We start from the raw sequence: 20,607 nt of genomic DNA on the forward strand, positions 1-20,607 counted from the left end.
AATGGTCTTCAAATGGGGAAACCCAACAATTCACTGAGGTGCCCCAGAACTTGGAGAAGTAGCATAGGAGGCAATGTTGGAGTCTCAGGTGTCTCACCAGCATGGACTTGTGTGTATGTTTGTGAGCACACATAGCTCAGGAGCTACTCCTGGCTCTGCACTGTGCTTGAGGGCTGGCTGCTCCCAATAGTTTTGGGAGAGCACAGATGGGGGCTGAGGACTGAACCAGAGCTCTTATGGGCATAGCACGTGCTCTAGCTCTTGGAGACATTTCCCTATCTCTAGAGTGGTTTTGCTTTAATCAGTGTTTAGAGCTCTGACAAAAATTCATATTGAATGCAGGATGCTGCTCCATCTGTAGAAATACTGTGAGTTGGTGAATATCATATTATACTTCTTTCTCATACCATAGAATATATATTTCTAAAAGTTATGAGGGACCCGAGTGATAGCAGAGCCATAGGGCGTTTGCCTTGCACGTGGCTGACCCAGAACAGACCTGGGTTTGATCCCCAGTGTCTCATATGGTCCCCCAAGTCAGGAGCGATTCTGAGTGCATAGCCAGGAGTAACCCCTGAACGTCACTGGGTATTGCCCAAAAACCAAAAATAAAAGTTATGAAAATATTCAAATACCGAAGAGCTTAAGTGAAATGTCTCTGAAAAACCCTGTGGGCCAGAGAGATAGTGTGGGGTCACAGCACTTGCTTTGGTTTAGCACCAGCTCTGTGCTTAGGGATCATTTCTAGCAGTACTCAAAGCAGTGCCAGGGATCAAACCAAGGAAGACTTCATGCAAAGCAAGTGCCTTAATTTTGTGCTATCTTCGTAGCTCCAAGATTATCCAATCATCTAAATTTACTTCTCTTTTTGTTCTGTTTTGTTTTGAGGCCACACTTTGCCACACCAGGGCCTTACACTCAAGGATCACTCTTGGCAGAACTCCTGGGACCATAGTTGGTAAAGGGATCAATTCACGATCAGATGAGCACCTTAACCAACATACTATCTCTCTGGCCCAAATTTACTGTTCTTATCAGATATTGAACAATTTCTGTTCTAGTCTCACCAGAGCTCTCAACTTTAATCAATGCTAAGGATCTGCAATCTGAAATGGAGATAAATCCCTCAGTGTGGCTCTTGCCACAGCCCAGTCTGCTTCCCCATGGCTGAGTCTGCTGGGATGGGCCTGCTCTCCAAAATGACCACTGTACCAACTTGCAAGACTGTGCCTGCTATGTTCTTATTGGCCCAGACAGTCCAGGAACAGCCCTACTGGATTCATCCCCAGTTCCTCACATGAATTAAGAAACTAGAACATGGGGCCAGGAGATAGCATAGTGGTAAGGCATTTGCCTTGCATGCAGAAGGACAGTGGTTCAAACCCCAGCATCCCATATGGTCCCCTGAGCCTGCCAGGAGCGATTTCTGAGCATAGAGCCAGGAGTAACCCCTGAGTGCTGCCAGGTGTGGAGGTAAGGCGTTTGCCTTGTATGCAGAAGGTCAATGGTTCGAATTCTGGCATCCCATATGGTCCCCTGAGCCGGCCAGGAGCAATTTCTGAGCATAGAGCCAGGAGTAACCCCTGAGCGCTGCCGGGTGTGACCCAAAAACCAAAAAAGAAAAAAAAAAAAACTAGAACATAGCCCTGAGAAGACCACTGGGCTGTGTAGGGTAAGGGTCCTGGTTAGAGAAACTGGGATGGGGGAGACTGGTCTGCAGCAACATGGAGAATGAGTTTAAAATCACAGAGGCTGACACCCCTGAAAGCCTCTGACCAACTAGAGCCACTTTCTGAATCTGTAAATTAGAGGCAGCTAAACAGAAAAACAACCCAGAAGTAGTCCCTACCCTCAGGACCAGATTAATTTGAAATTGGAGGCAATGTCTTGTGGTAGCCACAAAGAAGTCAAAGTCATAGGCATTGAGGACCTGGCCCTCACCAGGGTGGGCCTCTGCAGCAAGGAGGGTACTGTCAGGGTGGGAAAAGGGTGTTGGGCACCTGTAGGTGATGTGTTTCTGCCTCCACTTCTGTCCAGTCAGGGCATAGCGCTTGTTTCTCCGCCTTCGGCTCAGGTGGGGATGATCCGGGACACCACATCGAGGCTTCTTCATCCACCTGGGCACAGGGATACAGAGACAGGGAGACTGTGGTTCTTGCTCCCAGGAGGGAACTGCACCATTGCTAGCTTGGGTGGAAGAGCTGGTATGCATGGTTGGCTGTGACCTATGTGCTATGTTCTGGGCTTGGCTGATCTTGGGATCCCTGAACACCACCCTGCATCTATTTGCTCTCACACTCATTGCTACCCAAGGTCCTAGAAGGCAGAGAACATGGGTTTGACCATTGCGGTTCTACCACTTGTCACAGACTGAGCCTCAGTTTCCTGGTCTACAGCTTGAGAAGACAGATGGTGGAGCCTTTCTGTTCTGAGGCTGGAGCTGGCATAAGTGAAGTGGCTCTGTCAGCATGGTCAGAGCCCTCAGTGCCAAGGGAAACCCTCCCCAGAAACCTAGAGAAAAATCCACTCTCCACACTCAGGCCACCAGCCCACATACCCACCATCTTGTACCCTCCATTCCCTCCAAGTCCTCCCTCTAGTCAGAGACCTCTCAGCACTCTAAGGTGATGCCAGGCAGTTTCTGCCTTGCTGTTCCCTCTGACGTCCAGGCTTCCTCTTCCTGACATGACTTGTTCCCAGAATCATAAAGCTCTTGCTCTAAATGTCTCCCCACAGACAGGTTCCCCTGGCCTCCCTGTCTGAAGGAGCCACTTCCAAGGCTCAGCCCCCACTCTCTGGATATCCTACTTCAGTTTTCTCTCAGGCCTTGCTCACTCCATCATGCCCGTTTGCTGACTCTTGGTCTCCCCGACCAGCTTCTAAGTTCCAGAGGACTGGGAGTTTGGCCTGGGTCCCCAGTGTGGCCAGGACATGTTCACAGAAGGTGCTCAATAAAAATTTAGTGAAAGAATGAGTGAATGGTCAGTCTCAGAAGCAGATTTTTTCACTAGAACTGTGGAAAAAGTGGCTCAAACAATAACCTGGGGACTTGGAACGGATCTCCATAGCACCACATTAGGATTTTGAATCGATCCAGTCTGTTGCCTCTAATCTATGGTCACTGCTGTGAGGACAGGAACTATGTCATATTTGTCACTGTGTTCCAGCATGAGCCTGGTGTCTGGTACTAAGTAAATCCTGATAACAGTTTACAGTCAGGATATGGCCTATGAGGGATCAGGGGCATCTTTGGGGATTACTGAAAGGAGTCAGGGCAGGCTACTCTGAAGCCTCAGGGCTAGCTGGAGTTCAGTTATCCTAATGGTTTATGTCCTTGTGCTAGCCAATGAGACCTACACTAAACTAGAGCCTCACTCCCTAGTAGGGAAAGCAGTCAGCTGCAGTTTTGAAAGCAGCTGCCATTAGTAAAGGAAGAAAAAAGACAACACTGTTTTGTTTGTTTGAATTCTGGGCCACACCCTGTGATGCTCAGGGCTTACTCCTGACTTTGCACTCAGGATTCACTTCTGGTAGTTCTTGGGAGATCATAGGGGACACCAAGGACCCAACTAGGGTCTGCAGCATGCAAGGCAAGTACTCTACTCATTGTACTATTGCTCCAGCCAGACATGGTTTTGTTTTTGTTTGTTTTTGGGCCGCAAGCAGCGGTGCTCAGGGGTCACTCCTGGCTCTGAACTCAGTAACAGCTCCTGGCAGGCTCGGGAGACCATCTGGGGATGCTGGGGATTGAACCTAGGTCAGCTGCATGCAAGGCAAACACCCTTCCTGTTTGTGCTATTGCTCCAGACACTACACCATTCTAACCGCATATTATTTTATTAACTTATTTTTCTTTGTTTGGGAACCACACCTGGAGGTGCTCAGGGGTTACTCTTGGCTCTGCACTCAAAAATTGCTCCTGGCATGCTCAGAGGACCATATGAGGATGCTGGGGATCAAACCAGGGTCAGTACCCGGTAGGCTGCGTGCAAGGCAAACCTACCACTGTGCTATTGCTCTGGCTCCTTAAACACATTTTAAAAGCCCTTAGAGAGACTCACCAGGCCTCTCTCATCTTTGTATGCCCCCACTGTCTTATGTGCCCATACTCAAAAATTATAGTAAGACATAAAACTTTCTATATTACTATATGTTTATATAATTTAAATGATATTATTAGTATAATACTATATTAATATATGTGTTATTAATATATACTATTACATATTATGATATATTATATATAATAACATATTATTAATATAATACTATATCAAAACAACTCTCTGAGGAAAACAGAAACAATTTATGTCCACTTTACAGATAATGAGAAATATGCACTGATTTAAGGATTTACAAAATACAGGCAATGATGAGTGGGACTATAATTAGCTTCATGAATAAAGAAACTGGTAATACAATGCAAACACACCGAATTGGTTTTTATATTTTCCATCCATGCTGAGCACAAAGTTGGGTGAAGAATTATGGTTCTGGGCCCGGAGAGATAGCACAGTGGCGTTTGCCTTGCAAGCAGCCGATCCAGGACCAAAGGTGGTTGGTTCGAATCCCGGTGTCCCATATGGTCCCCCGTGCCTGCCAGGAGCTATTTCTGAGCAGACAGCCAGGAGTAACCCCTGAGCACCGCCAGGTGTGGCCCAAAAACCAAAAAAAAAAAAGAATTATGGTTCTGAATGAATGCCTGAGTGAATAAACGTATGAATTGGTGGCTGAGGAAACCTTCCTGACTAGAATGTTAACCCCCTCTCAGAGAGGGGCTGGGAAGAGAACCAGCATAGCAAGGCTAATGCACCTGAGAGGGGCTCCAGTTTTACCCTGCATCCTCCTCATTCAGGCAGGAATGAGGCCTGAGCTCCTCCTTCCCGGCATCCTCACAATATGGCACCTGTGGGTTACCTCCGAAAGGTGTTTTTTTTCCCCCTGAGATTGTGGCCCGTTTTCCCTTCCCAGGCAGGGGCAGAGCAGCCTGTGGGCAGTGCCATCATCCTCCCTCCGATGTGTCCCTCTGTGGCCTCCTTTCATGTCCATCTGCCACTCTCTGAACCCTGTCCAACAGGCCTGGGGCTTTTTGGAAGGAGTGAAACCTATGGCCAGGTGGCGCCTCAGCAGACACCAGCACTTCGGCCTGCGAGATGCTGCCAAGCCCTCCTATTCACCCCCTCCTGGAACAGCGCATCGGGGCTCCTGTAACTCCCTTGTGGGCCCCAGCACCAAGGACTCCATGGGCTCATGCCATAGGGGCCGCCACAGGCACTGCCTTCTCACAAGCAATGAACAGGAGCTAGGGGAAATTTTTTGGATGGAACTTTAGAATTATCCAACCCCAGACTCCTCACAATTTAAATCTGGGGATAAAGGGAGCTAAAACAGGGCAGCTGCCATCTAATCCCTGCTCTGGAAGTGACTGAGTAAGACTGAGAGGAGAGCTTCAAGGCTTGACAGGTGGTGAAGCTTGAGTTGTGGGCTGCAAGTTCTGTTTTTTCTTCCCTCTAGGGCCTTCTCTGAACCTGCTCCCCATGCATCCTGAGCTGGAGATCCTAGTCCTAACCCTCCCGAAGGTACTCACCCCCGTTCTTTTTCTTAGCAACAGTTTTTCTTAAACAGCTGCCATTACTTTCATGGCTATTTCTTCAATGGGAGCACAATCAATCCCCCCTCCCCTGTTTTTTTTTTTTTTTTTTTAAATTACCTGGCTGCTCAGGAATTATTCCTGTCATTTTGCAGGGGACTATATAGGGTGCAGGGGATCAGGTCAGAAGTGTATGCAGGTAAGATCCCTACCCACTGTGCATTGTTCTGATCCTCAACTTTCTCTTAAAGAAAACTTCCTCCTCTGTAGCTACCACAACTTCCTCCTTCCCTCCAAGGTAAATCTTTCTAAAAGCTTCTTTCAATGCTTCTTTACTTGCCTCCCCTTCTTTCTTTGCTAGCTGTACCCAGAGGAACTCAGAAAATATTGGATAAAGGAGAAAAGTGGAATTCAAATTGCCAAAGACCTTATCACTTAAGAGTCTATATAGGGCTCAGAGATAGTACAGCAGGTAGGGCATTTTCTTGCATGCCACCAATCCGAGGTTCAGTCCCCAGCACCTCATGTGTCCTCTGAGCCAATTAGGAGTGCAGAGCCCAGAGGGACCCCTGAGCACCATTGAATATGAATCAAAAGAAAAAAAATTCTGATCAAGTCATGCTGGGAGACATAAGCTCAAGATTTTAGAGTCAGAGATTTAAAGTTATCTCTAACATCTCTAACCAATCCCCTCATTGTGCTAATAAGGAAACTTAGACCCAGAGACTGAGACTTATCCATGATCCCAATTCCCATCTCAAAAAGCGTGTGTAAGTGTGTCTCTGTGTGTGTCTGCGTGATGTCCTGCCCAGGAGAAGCCTGTAGGAGTTAAAGATTAAAAGGCAGATGGGCCTGGTGCATCCTCGAAGCCAGGATGGACACAAACCCTCAGGTAAGTCCAAAGAGTTGAAGGGTGCTATGTCCTGTGCAAATCTTACTCAATTGTTGTCTGGTCCAACACACCAGTGACTGGGATCCCATAAAACTGCTGCATAGTGGAGACTGCGGACTGTAAGGCCTTCCCTGAGTGCAACGCAGAGGCCCGGGTATCATAGGGAAGCAGATAGCCATATGACTTCAGCCAGCTCTGAAAAACATGAGAGAAAAGGATGCATTATACTGGAAAATGTGCTGCTCCATCTGGAAACGAGGGATCATTTTAACCAAGAAACTTAGGGACTCATGCTCTGTTGCCCCACCACTCATCCCTACAGGCTCTGTCAAGTTCATCACTGGAGTAAGCACTGTTCACATCAGCTTTTCCTCTGCTATCAATGTCACAGAATCTCCATTGGCCACAGAAAGATTCAACTTATGTTCAAGGATTCCCCCTTGCCTTCCCCTTTACTTGTCCCTTCAGTGGTTCCCACTGACCTCTGACCAGATGTGCAAGGGCACAGGGGTGTTCTTCTTGGGCACAAGGGACTTAATATGTGCTGCAACCAAGACACCTTCAGGTCTGAAGTCAGAGTCTGATGCACAATCAGGCTGTAGGATATTTACTGGCATGAGAGTGTAATCACCTTTTTGTTTGTTTGTTTTTGTTTTTGAGTCACATCTGAAAGCTCAGGGGTTACTCCTGGCTTTACACTCAGAAATCGCTCCTGGCAGGCTCGGGAGACCATATGGGATGCCGGGATTTGAATCACTGTCCTTCTGCATGCAAGACAAACAGCCCCACTCCCCCAGAAAGAAGCAAAACAAAACAACAAAAAATAAATCGCTCCTGGCAGGCTGGGGACCATATGGGATGCCGGGGATTGAACCCGGATCCATTATGCATTGTGCAAGGCAAATGCCCTACCACTGTGCTATCACTCAGCCCAAAAGGAGAAAACTTTAAAAGGGCAAAAGAATCAAAGCAATTTGTGTGACGATACAACCAGTCAAGTATCTTGAGTGCAGAGTGAGGGTGATTCTTCCCAAGGCGTGCAGGAGGCCATTGAAGGCTGACAAAGCCAAGGTCGAGGCAATACTCGTAGCAACAATTGGAAGAGGAGGAACATTCATGGATTGGTTGGCTCTGCAAGCACTCATGTGAGAACTCCCACAGGTTGGTCTTTAAGCCTGCTCCTTGGGCTCAGGTCAGTGAACCTCCGTGAGCTGATGAAGAAAGCACTCAGGAAACACGATGATTTCCTTTCCATCTTGTGTCTTCGTGTCTGCACAGTCACATTGGGCCTGTGCCTGTCTTCACAAATCAAATCAGACTGCTTTGGGAAGAAGGTAGACCCAGAGCAGGAACTGTCATTAAGTCATTTAGTTCACCAAAGGTGTGGATAACATCTTTAGGTCACATCATGAAATACATCTGGCTGATTAAAAGCAAAGTAAAATGATGAAGTCTTAAAACATCTCCAACAGAGTGACTACCTCAGTTTAGATGTGGATTCTGAAACAGTTTTTTCTCTCTAAATCCCAGCACTCTCTAAATCCTGGCACTTCTTACAATTCTTGAAAGACAGATTCTCTTTCAGGCTGTCCTAAAGTTCCCCCTCTGCCGACCTATTTCTTTGTTTGGTCAAACTCAATATTTTAAGGTTCAGCCCATAAATTACTCTACCAGTCTTCCTTCACTCCCTAAAGTTATTTTCTCCCTCTTTTGTACTTCCGAAATGCCCCATTACAGATATTATGGTTGTCCCAACACTGAACTCTTGAGTGTTAGATAGCAGTCTTCTCCAACCGAGGAGTCGCTCGAGGGTAGATGCGACTTGGCTATATATATCTAGTGTTCTGGAAGTGATTCCCACATGATGCTGTTTATTATGTCCATCTGGCAAACACTGGGTAAGTACTATAGAGGCTAAGCTTTGGGGATACAAAGATGAATGAAGAGTTCATGGATTAACAAGTAAATCCACAATGAAAATATAGTGCTAAAAATCGGTGTTACAAGGTTCTGTGGGATGAGAAAAAAAATAAAAGAGAGAGCTATCTCTCCTATGCAGAGTGGGTAGGCAGATGTTTCCAGGTAGAGGTGGGACCTGCACCATAAAGAATGAAGTGTAGGGCTGGCGAGGTGGCACTAGAGGTAAGGTGTGTGCCTTTCAAGGAAGGACCAAGGTTCAATCCCCTGGTGTCCCATATGGTCCCCCCAAGCCAGGGGCAATTTCTTTTTTTTTTTTTTTTCTTGTTTTTGGGCCACACCCGGTGGTGCTCAGGGGTTACTCCTGGCTGTCTGCTCAGAAATAGCTCCTGGCAGGCATGGGGGACCATATGGGACACCGGGATTCGAACCAACCACCTTTGGTCCTGGATCGGCTGCTTGCAAGGCAAACACCGCTGTACTATCTCTCCGGGCCCCAGGGGCAATTTCTGAGTGCTTAGCCAGGAGTAATCAAATAGCATCAAATAGGTGTGGCTCAAAAAACCAAAAAAAAAAAAAAAAAAAAAAGATGAAGTGTTTGCAAATGCCTTTGCACTGTTGGAGGAGCCTGACACATTCTGAACAGTACTTAAGATACTGTCTGGAGATAGTGTGCAGGGGTTAAGGTGCTTGCTTTGCACACACACAGCCAATCCCAGTTTGATCCCCAGCATTGCACACCCCCTGGGCACCATCAGGAATGATCGATTCATAAGCCTGACAGGTATGACTCAAACCCCCAATATTGTTTTGATCACTAAAGCTGCTGCAAGCCATTGCAAATGAGGTGTGGAACAAATAAAAAAAAAAATACAGGGCTGGAGATGTGACTCAGAGAGCTCATGACTCATAAGTGAGGACCTGGGCTCTCCTGGCACTGAAAAAACATTCAGTTTCTTCATTTGTGAACCCTATTAGTTCTCTAAAATCCTCATCTTAGAGGATTGGAAACACAGCTCAAGTGCTGAGGGTGGCTAAAGAGATAGTATAGTGGGCAAGGTGCTTGTCTTGCAAAGAGCCAACCTGAGTTCCATACCAGGCATGCCATATGGGCCCTGAGCACAGCCAGGAGTAATTCCCGAGTGAGGAGCCAGGAGTAACCTCTGAGCATTGCAAGGTGTGTCACCCCCAAATAAAATCAAGTGCTGAGTACATGGAGGCCTGTGTGCAGGATGCCTGTTCAGTCTTCTAGCGCTGATAAGAGTAACCATTGGTGTGGCCCTAAAATCAACTACAAATTACCCAACTTAGATGGATTCAGGCAACCAGGTATTTGTTATCCAATTATCTATTTTGAACACAGAATATTGAACAAGCAACCTTCTTTCTCCTGCACTCTTCACTGTGGATGGTAGGAGAGATCCTGCCAGGATCCTTTGGGAAGGTCATAAAGCACAGTTTAGCAATATCAGTTCAGGATCTAAGGATTCTGGAACTTGGCTCTGCTTCCCTCCATACTTCACTGGGGACTGTCCCAGGGTTCAGGGGCAATCCCCTAAGCTCTGGGAGGCAAATGGGAAGAGAAGGGGCTAGAACCTTTCAAATAAAGGTTCTAAGTTAGGAAATGGTATGGAGGAGGATATGTGTAATGCTGGAGGTTAGGACACTAAGGACTATGGATCTGGGACTAGGTGCTTCCAAGCTTCACTGCTTGACTTTGTCTGGCAATTACCAGTCTGTTCTGAGACTTCTAATTTCTCTCAGGAGAGGTGTCTAGTATTGAAGCAAATTCTACACTCCAGCCATACCAATTTCCAAACATCCCCTGATCTTTCTGTTCATGCTGTCCCTCTTGCCTCCTCCAAAGCCCTTTCCCTTTTATTTGAAAGTGTGGGGGTATTGAAACTAGCTTTCCCGCATACAAAGCATATGCTTAGCCTCCTGACCCCTCTCCACAGCCCCAAAGCCCATTCTTTGTTTTTATTTTGGGGCTACACCTAGCAGTGGTCAGGGGTTATTGCTGACTCTGTGTGCTCAGAAATCACCATATGGAAATCCGGGGATCGAATCCGGGTTGGTAGCCTGTAAGTCAAATGCCTTAAGGCCCATTCTTTTTATGCATGTTTGCAAACTCACCCTTAAGGTCTAGCACAAATGTCCTCTCCTTGGAACTTCCTGGCAGAGTAAAGGGTGCCCTCTTTACTCTTGAAGTAATGCACTATATGTTTGTATTTTTTTTAGTTTTTGGGTCATACCTGGCATTTCTTTCTCTCTCTCTTTCTCTTTCTCTCTTTCTTTTCTTCTCTCTTTCTTCTTTCTTTCTTTCTTCTCTTTCTTTCTTTCTTTCTTTCTTCTTTCTTTCTTTCTTTTCTTTCTTTCTTTCTTTCTTTCTTTTCTTTCTTTCTTTCTTTCTTTCTTTCTTTCTTTCTTTCCTTTCTTTCCTTTCTTTCCTTTCTTTCTTTCTTTCTTTCTTTCTTTCTTTCTTTCTTTCTTTCTTTCTTTTTCTTTCTTTCTTTCTTTCTTTCTTTCTTTCTTTCTTTCTTTCTTTCTTTCTTTCTTTCTTTCTTTCTTTCTTTCTTTCTTTCTTTCTTTCTTTCTTTCTTTTTCCTTTCTTTCTTTCTTTCTTTCTTTCTTTCTTTCTTTCTTTCTTCTTTCTTTCTTTCTTTCTTTCTTTCTTTCTTTCTTTCTTTCTTTCTTTTCTTTCTTCTTTCCTTTCCTTTCCTTTCCTTTCCCTTTCTTTCTTTCTTTCTTTCTTTCTTTCTTTCTTTCTTTCTTTCTTTCTTCTTTCTTTCTTTCTTTCTTTCTCTTTCTTTCTTTCTTTCTTTCTTTCCTTTCCTTTCCTTTCCTTTCTTTCTTTCTTTCTTTCTTTCTCTTTCTTTCTTTCTTTCTTTCTTTCTTTCTCTTTCTTTCTTTCTTTCTTTCTTTCTTTCTTTCTTCTTTCTTTCTTTCTTCTTTCTTTCTTTCTTTCTTTCATTTCTTTCTTAATTTTTTTATTTTTAATTATGAGAACAAAGATGCAAGGAATAGAGGACAAGGTAAAGTTACAGTGGAAGGACAATCACCCATAACATAATTCTCAGAAGAAGTCCCCTTGCTGATATCTTAACTTTGAACTTTCAGCCAAAGAACATTAAGACAAACAAAATAGAATCCATGTACAATTACTTTGTCCCTCAAGTCCCCAGATTGTAACACATTATAATATTTCTTAATAGCACACAAGGCAATCTAAAGCCATAAAACTTATGTAACTCTTTAAACATTAGAGGCATAGTATTTTATTTTTTTTTTTTTGGTTTTTGGGCCACACCCGGTGGTGCTCAGGGGTTACTCCTGGCTGTCTGCTCAGAAATAGCTCCTGGCAGGCATGGGGGACCATATGGGACACCGGGATTCGAACCAACCACCTTTGGTCCTGGATCGGCTGCTTGCAAGGCAAACACCACTGTGCTATCTCTCCGGGCCCCAGGGGCAATTTCTGAGCGCTTAGCCAGGAGTAACCCCTGAGCATCAAATAGGTGTGGCTCAAAAAACCAAAAAAAAAAAAAAAAGATGAAGTGTTTGCAAATGCCTTTGCACTGTTGGAGGAGCCTGACACATTCTGAACAGTACTTAAGATACTTAAGATACTTAAGATACGGCATAGTATTTTTTACGTTTCCATGTACATGCATATTAGCTTAAGTTAACCTCAAATTTTAAGTGGTTTCTTTATTTTTTAAGGATTAGAGTCAAAGGAGCACAGTAAAAACGGTGTTAGAGTGGCAATTGTTGTTTGCATAGGCCCTTTCTCTTTCTTTCTTTCTTTCTTTCTTTCTTTCTTTCTTTCTTTCTTTCTTTCTCTTTCTTTCTTCTTTCTTTCTTTCTTTCTTTCTTTCTTTCTTTCTTTCTCTTTCTTCTTTCTTTTTCTTTCTTTCTTTCTTTCTTTCTTTCGTCTGTCTTTCTGTCTGTCTTTCTTTCTTGGTTTTTTGGGCCACACCCGTTTGATGCTCAGGGGCTACTCCTGGCTAAGCGCTCAGAAATTGCCCCTGGCTTGGGGGTACCATATGGGACACCGGGGGATCGAACCTCGGTCACGATCTTTCCTTGGCTAGCGCTTGCAAGGCAGACACCTTACCTCTAGTGCCACCTTCCCGGCCCCTCTTTCTTTCTTTCTTTCTTTTTTTTTGGTTTTTGGGTCACACCCAGCAGTGCTCAGGGGTTACTCCTGGCTCTGTGCTCAGAAATCGCTCCTGGCAGGTTCGGGGGACCATATGGGATGCTGGGATTTGAACCACCGTCCTTCTGCATGCAAGGCAAAAATGCCATACCTCCATGCTATCTCTCTGGCCCCATACCTGGCATTTCTTGAGGACTACTTACAACTTAGTACTTAGGAGCTAACTAGAGGTGCTTGAGGAATTATGTGATGCCAAGGATCAAACCCATCCTCCAACATGTAAAACATGTACTTAGCCCGTTAAGATATTTCTCCAGCTTCTCACTACCATTTTATAAATTTTTTTAGTTTTTGGGCCAATCCTGGTGATGGTCCTAGATCTGTGCTCAAGGATCACATCCTACCCACTGTACTCCAGTCCATTCCTTCTACCATTTTTTTTGGGGGGGGGCAAATCCAGCAATTCTTGTTGCTTATTCCTGGCTCTGCACTTAATAATCACCCCTGGTGGTATTTGGGAAACCACATGATCAAATCTAGATTGGCTGCATGCAAGGTAAGGACCCTACCCAGTGTACTAATTCTAGCTGCCTTCCTACCATTTTATTTGCTTTCGGTTTTTGGGCCACACCCAGCTGTGCTTAGGGGTTACTCCAGGATCTGTGCTCAGAAATTACTTCTGGCAGGTTCAGGGGATCAGATGGAATGTTAGGCATAGAACTTGGGTTGGCTACATGCAAGGCAAAACCCTACCCTCAGTGCTATTGCTCTGACCCCTTCACCACTATTTTAAACAGTCACTAGTGAGGATCCTGCCTGCAAGTTGATACGTCGATTTCCGCACTAGGTTGAATTCCTAAGGAGACTATCATATTTATTTTCGTATCTGCTACAGTACTTAGCACACTTAGTACTTATCACAGAATGAATAAATAAATGAATGAACAGTTGACCTAAGAGATGTTGTCTGAGTGCCAAGGAAAAAAATTTGCCTTACAAAATTTTAACTTTTTTAGACTTGAAAGTACCACCCAGTTCTTGATATGAGAGGTTGAAAAAAAAGTTTGTTGAAATGCAATCCATTGTGATTTGATTTCTTTGCTTGATGAGGTGCCATTGTGCAACGTGAAATAAAGATGAAATTCACCAAGGAAAAACTTCCATTCAGCTTTAAACAGAATGAACCCACCTTTCATCTTTTTACACCTGGACCTCTTTAATCACCTGCCAGCCACGTCAGAAGGCTAACCTTTACAGCTCAACCAACTCTAAGATGTCTGTCACCCTTTAAGTGCTGAATGAGGTGTAAACCCAGGAAAGTGAGAAAAATCTCAGAGTGAGAGCAGGGACCAAAATAGCTGGAAAGAACCAAAGATGGGAGCTCTGCAGAGCTAACACAGCCTGATTGGACGGTGGGCCAAAGGGCGGGATTTTGGATTCAGAGAAACAGCAGAGAGGTTCAGGAGTAGTGGCAGGCAAAGGAGAGAGCAGAGAATATCACAAGGAGGGAAGGAAAAAAAAAAAAGAAAAAAAAATAGGAAAAAAATGGTCCAAAGAGGGATGAGAGCGGCAGACAGCAGAGGCGGTGGTGAGATTCCAAGTGGAATGGAGGCGGCGGGAAGCGGAGCAGGCGGGGTGCTGAGTGCTCTCTGGGAACAGAGGGACCATGGGGGAGGAGAGAAAGAGGGATCCGTGAAAGCAGTGGGATTCCGGGTGCATCCCGGGTGAGCAAGGGCCCATCATTCTGCTGCAGCCTGGAGTTGGAGCTGGAGCAGGTTACGGTGAAGTTGGCTGGAAGATCTTACAAAAAGGAGGGATGAGGGCACGGGGCGATAGTGTGTCAGTGTGTCAGCGATAGTGTGCCTTTCATACGGCTGCCCCTGATTCTATCTCCAGTACCATATACGGTTCCCCCAAGCATCACCATGAATGACCCCTCAGCACAGCTAGGAGTAAGTCCGGAGAACAGCGGGACCCAACTCCCCAAAAAGGCTGGGGTTGGGGCCGGCGAGGTGGCGCTGGAGGTAAGGTGTCTGCCTTGCAAGCGCTAGCCAAGGAAGGACCGCGGTTCGATCCCCCGGCGTCCCATAGGGTCCCCCCAAGCCAGGGGCAATTTCTGAGCGCTTAGACAGGAGTAACCCCTGAACATCAAACGGGTGTGGTCTGAAAAAAAAAAAGGCTGGGGTGGGGATGTCTATTTAATGACACAGGCAGGACAGAAGTCAGAGCTCAAAGGAGGAAAAGAATGAAGCCTGATGGGTGAGTGAGTGGCAGAGACATCCAGCTCATGATGGAGCATGGCAAGGCAGCGATGTCCAGTTCTAGATTAAAGGAGGACAGAAAAAAAATTTGGGGGGTCACACCCGGCTCTATACTCAGAAGTCGCTCCTGGCAGGCTCAGGGGACCATATGGGGTGCTGGCATTGGAATCACCGACCTTCTGCATGCAAGGCAAATGCTTTACCTCCATGCTATCTCTCCGGCCCCAAGGGCAGAAAATTTAGGAGTGATGATGAAGGTGCATTTAAGTTGGAAAGGGAGGGTGACCAGTGGCAGGGCAGAGTTCAAAAAGCTAAGTGACAACAGATGAGTATCTACAGTCCCATGGGCATGAGGATGGAGTGGGGAGGGGTGCACAGAATTAAGAGGACTACATTGGTCTTAGGTACAGAGCCTGAATCTTAACTTATTACGTTACATTTTTGATGTTTGTTTTTGGCTTTGGGGCCACATCCTTATAGTACTCGGGTTTACCCCTGGCTCTGTTTAGGGATCACTTCGTGTGTGTGTGTGTGTGTGTGTGTGTGTGTGTGTAAGGATCAGGGACCACATGGATACTGGAGATTGAATCCAGACAGTCATATGCAAGGCAAACACCCTACCCTGCCTTCTGTAGTATGGCTCTACTCTGAGGAACAACTTTTTAACAGAGATATTCCACTTTGAATCAGTGTCAACAACTGCTGTTAGAATGCCAATTCTGAGGGCAGGCTGTGCCTCAGTGGCAGAGCCACTGGGTAAGGACCTATGTCCCACTCCTGGCACCTTCGCTTTAGCTAGCACAGTCCTAGGCACTCTAAAATGCAACTATCTCTTGAGGTAGGATATGCCCCTCAATTTGTAGAGGAAATGGGTTCATAGTTAAGCTTTCACTCAGAGTTGTTGTAACTAAGTGGCAAGGTTCAAGGCCAGGCATTGCTGAATTCATGCATCTCTCTCTCTCTCTCTCTCTCTCTCTCTCTCTCTCTCTCTCTCTCTCTCTCTCTCTCTCTCTTCTTTGTTTTGGACCATATTGCAGAGGCGTGTGGCTCTGAACTCAGAAATTACTCCTAGAGGTGCTCATGGGACCATATGTGACACTAGTGATAGAACCTGGGTCAGCCGTGTGCAAGGCAAGCACCTGTGTGTAAGGCCTAATATTCTATCTCTCCTGTCCCCGAGAAGCCATACATTCCTTATAGGGCCAAGCCTCCCTTTATCCCCCAAACCCCTGCCCTTCACTGCTCTAATAGGCAATGTTGCATGTCAAATCACAAGATAGCTTCCTTTGGGGACATCTAGCATCCAGCACTGTCACTATTTCTTTATCCAAACCAGAGTCCTCTGAGACCCTTGGTGCCCCTCCTTCGCATTCCACATTGTCCTCTGCCAAAGAACTAAGCTCCTTTCTCCCACACATCATATCTGTTTGTCTCTGGCATTTTCTGGGAGTACTTTTAGGTACCAGCACAGTAAATCTTGTGTGCAGATAGAGTAATGAAAGTCTGTGGAAGGATCTTCCAGAAGATGCTCAGAGGAGGTCTTGTGGGAGTGACCTCTGAGTAAGTTTCCAGGCAGAAACAAACAGTCTCACCACCCCCTTCCCTCTCACTTTCGGGCTTTTCCATCAGGAACACTGGAGGGGAGCAAGAGGCAGGAGGCAAGGGTTCAAAGTTTCAGTCCTACATTATTAAGATCATTGTCATTTCAGCCTCACATTATTAAAGGCATTATTAATAATATTTCAGTCCTACATTATTAAGTCCTTGAAATCCTCAATACAATCTGACGCCACTGCTAACCATGCCATAGACACATATACCTTGTATCTAGCTGCAGCTCAGTGGTTGAGTGCATGCTTGGCATCTCTTTGCAGGGTTTGATCTTTGGCATCCCCGAGACTTGCTAAGAGGGCAGACTTTAAGTTTTTCTTTTTCTTTTTCTTTTTTTTTGAACACACCCGGTAGTGCGCAGGGGTTTCTCCTGGCTCTGTGCTCAGAAATCACTCCTGGCAGGCTCCAGAGACCATATGGGATGCTGGGAATCGAACCAGGGTCCATCCTGGGTTGGCAAGGCAAACTCCCTACTGCTGTGCTAAGTACAAAATAGCAACAAATAAATAGAAAGGGCAGAAGGGGGGCCGGAGGAATAGCACAGTGGTATAGCGTTTGCCTTGCATGTAGCTGACCCAAGACGACCTGGGTTTGATCCCCAGCATCCCATATGGTCCTCTGAGCCTGTCAGGAGTGATTTCAGAGCTTAGAGCCAGGAGTAATCCCTGAGTACTGCTGGGATTGGCCCCAAAACAAACAAACAAACAAACAAAAAGAAAGGGCAGGAGCAAACTTTGGGAGCAGGTAGACTTGTTGATGCTACTGGGTGCTACTGCTGCTGGGTGATAGTTTCAAGGGGTAGGGGAGTACATAGCTTCAAATACACATGTTCTCTTTTTATGACTGAAACCCAACTACAAACATGTTTGTAATCATGGTGCTTAAATAAAGATATTCTTATTAAAAAAATAAAGCACAAATAGCAGCCCCTAACTAAAAACAAATACACATATTCAATCTGTTTTGCTTTTGGTTGTTGTTACTGTTTTGTTGTTGTTTTGCATCATGCCTGGTGGCACTCAGGAGTTACTCCTGGCTTGAGATCAGAAATCACTCCTGGCAGACTCAGGGGACCATATGGGATGCTGGGAATCGAATGCAGGTCAGTTCTGTATTGGCTGCATGCAAGGCAAACACCCTACCACTATGCTATCTCTCAGGTCCCTGGTTGTTGTGACTCTTGAGGCCATACTTGGTGATGCTAAGAGCTTACTCCTGGCTCTATGCTCAGTGATAACTCCTGGTGGAGTTCAGGGGACTTTATGGGATACTGGGATTCAAATCCATATCAGCTGCATGCAAGGCAAATGCCCTATTATTATACTACTACTCTGTATTATTACTTCTGTACTATTACTCTGGGCCCAAAATTTGTACAAGCTTTGTGTATGTCAATTCTTTTTTTTTTTTTTTTTTTTTTTTTTTTTGGTTTTTGGGTTACACCCGGCAGTGCTCAGGGGTTACTCCTGGCTGTCTGCTCAGAAATAGCTCCTGGCAGGCATGGGGGACCATATGGGACACCGGGATTCAAACTAACAACCTTTGGTCCTGGATCGGCTGCTTGCAAGGCAAACACCGCTGTGCTATCTCTTCGGGCCCTGTGTATGTCAATTCTACCTCCATAAAATGGCTTACCTGGGAGATAGGATTTGTTTCACATGCACCTGACCTGACTAGGTTCAATCTCCGGCATCCTATATGGCCCACCCTCAGGAGAGATTCATGAATGAAGAGCCAGGAGTAACTCTTGAGTGCCACTTTGTATGACCCTAAAACAAAAACAGAAACAAACAAACAAAAAAGAAGTATAGCGGGCCTGGGCCCGGAGAGATAGCACAGTGGTGTTTGCCTTGCAAGCAGCAGATCCAAAACCTAAGGTGGTTGGTTCGAATCCCGGTGTCCCATATGGTCCCCCGTGCCTGCCAGGAGCTATTTCTGAGCAGACAGCCAGGAGTAACCCCTGAGCACCACTGGGTGTGGCCCAAAAACCAAACCAAACCAAACCAAAACAAAACAAAACAAAACAAAAAGAAGTATAGCGGGCCAGGGTGATACAGAATGTAAGGCACTTATTTGCCTTGCATATGATCAACCAAGGTTCCATTCCTGGTGCCTTATGTGGTCCCATGAGCACCACCAGGACTGATCCCTAAGTCAAGAGTAAGCCCTGAGCCCCATTCCAAAACAAAAACAGAAATAAAAAATGATAAGCAAAGAAGGTGACTTAGTTGCCTAGGAAAGCTTGAGACATGCTGCAGTTAGGACCACTGGCAGTGGAGATCCTGTGTCAAGAAATTAGTATCTGGGCCCGGAGAGATAGCACAGCGGCGTTTGCCTTGCAAGCAGCCGATCCAGGACCAAAGGTGTTTGATTCGAATCCCGGTGTCCCATATGGTCCCCCGTGCCTGCCAGGAGCTATTTCTGAGCAGACAGCCAGGAGTAACCCCTGAGCATTGCCGGGTGTAACCCAAAAACCAAAAAAAAAAAAAAAAATTAGTATTAAGGGGCCGGCGAGGTGGCGCTAGAGGTAAGTGCTAGCCAAGGAAGGACCGTGGTTCGATCCCCCGGCGTCCCATATGGTCCCCCCAAACCAGGGGCAATTTCTGAGCGTGTAGCCAGGAGTAACCCCTAAGCATCAAATGGGTGTGGCCCCCCCAAAAAAAGAAATTAGTATTGTCTGTCCAATGTCATCTCTAATTTATTAAGGCAGGAATTATGTCACACCCTTAGAAAAGCTGTCTCATTACAGCTAGTTTAGTAGGTCTGGAAAGATACAGGCAGTAAGGTGCTTGCCTAGTATGTAACCAATCTTAACTTAATGCCTGGTACCATATATGGTTCCTTAAACACTACCAGAATGATCCCTGTGCACAGAGCCAGGAGTAAGTACTGAACACCACCAGGTATAGCCCCAACCCTGTCTCCCAATAAATAAAAATAAAAAATAAATAGGTTTAGTAGAGTTGGTGGGATAGTTCAAAGGACTGTTATATATTACTTGTGTACATAAGGCCCCAGGTTGTATCCCAACTGGTCCAACCCAACTGAATGACTCTTGAGCACTGCATTGCTGGGCCTGGGCATTGAACTATTAGGCCCACATAGTGGAATGAATATCAGCATTAGTGGCCTCAAAATCATTGCTTGAGATCATTGCTTCTCCCTAGTTGGCTCAATGACTATCCCTTGCCACTGTGCCTCTGTTCTCATTTCATCTCATCTCTGAGTGACTTGTTCATCTTATTGGACTAAATAATCCTCAGAACCCCAATATGGGGACTCCACTGTGCCACAGTACACTGGTGGGGATAGAGCAATAGTCCAGAGGACTGGGCACTTGCCTTGCACGTGGCCAACCTTGATTCAAACCCCAGCATCCCATATGAGCACTGCCAGGAGTGATCCCTGAGTCCAGAGCCCTGAGCACCACTAGGTACTAGCCAAAAAATGGGGGAAATAAAGGGTGGCTAAGGTGGTTGGAGAGAGCTCAAAGGGCTGAATATGTTTTGTTTGCAGAATGCTCAATCCTTGGTGCTGTACTGTCCCACAAGCACTTCCAGGAGTGATTCCTGAGCACAAAGTCTAGGGTAGTTTTTGAGCACAAGTGACTGTGACCCCAAAACAATGAACCTTGTGGCCTATGATTCATTGTCCATTTCCATCCCTGCAAGCTTAGTTCATCTAAATGGCTTTTGGCCTACTTCCCTTCCTACTGAGGTCCTAAATTGGCATTGTTATGACCCTAATCTTTTTTCCCTAGGGTCTCAAATTCCCAGCTAAGTCTCAGTCTTATTTCCAAGAGTATCCTATAGCTGGAGGAGTTGGAGGGAGGGGTATTCTATCTGGCAAGATGAGTCACCTGAGATCAAGATACCAATGTCACCTAACTTTGCTTTTTCCAGGTGAGTATCCTGGGACAAATAAAGTCATTTTCTTGGACACACACACACACACACACACACACACACAAAATGTGGTTAAGGCACTTATTTTGCATGGAAATGACCTGGATTTTTTCCCTGACACGACACATGATCCCCTAAGCACTCACAGGTGTCACTCGTGAGTGAAGAGCCAATAATAGACCTAAGCACCACTAGGTGTGGCCCCATACTTACTCTTCTCCTAAAGCATTATTTTCTTCATCTATTAAGTGTAGGATAATAAAAGAGGAGTT

At 45.7% G+C, this 20,607-nt stretch overlaps 1 protein-coding gene across 1 annotated transcript in view; it reads right to left on the reverse strand.

The window, feature by feature from the left end:
* The window catches only part of MMP24 (matrix metallopeptidase 24), a 51,017-nt gene that overhangs the window by 16,589 nt on the left and 13,821 nt on the right, over positions 1-20,607 (reverse strand). The window contains exons 2-3 of the mRNA XM_049779280.1: positions 6,529-6,677; positions 2,001-2,117 (exon numbers count right to left, since the gene is read on the reverse strand). Of these exons, the coding sequence (XP_049635237.1) occupies positions 2,001-2,117; positions 6,529-6,584 (173 nt within the window). The 5' untranslated portion in view covers positions 6,585-6,677. The remainder of the gene's footprint in view (positions 1-2,000; positions 2,118-6,528; positions 6,678-20,607) is intronic.

This window comes from Suncus etruscus, chromosome 9 (genome assembly GCF_024139225.1).
Source record: "Suncus etruscus isolate mSunEtr1 chromosome 9, mSunEtr1.pri.cur, whole genome shotgun sequence".
In the NCBI taxonomy this organism is placed as follows: domain Eukaryota; kingdom Metazoa; phylum Chordata; class Mammalia; order Eulipotyphla; family Soricidae; genus Suncus; species Suncus etruscus.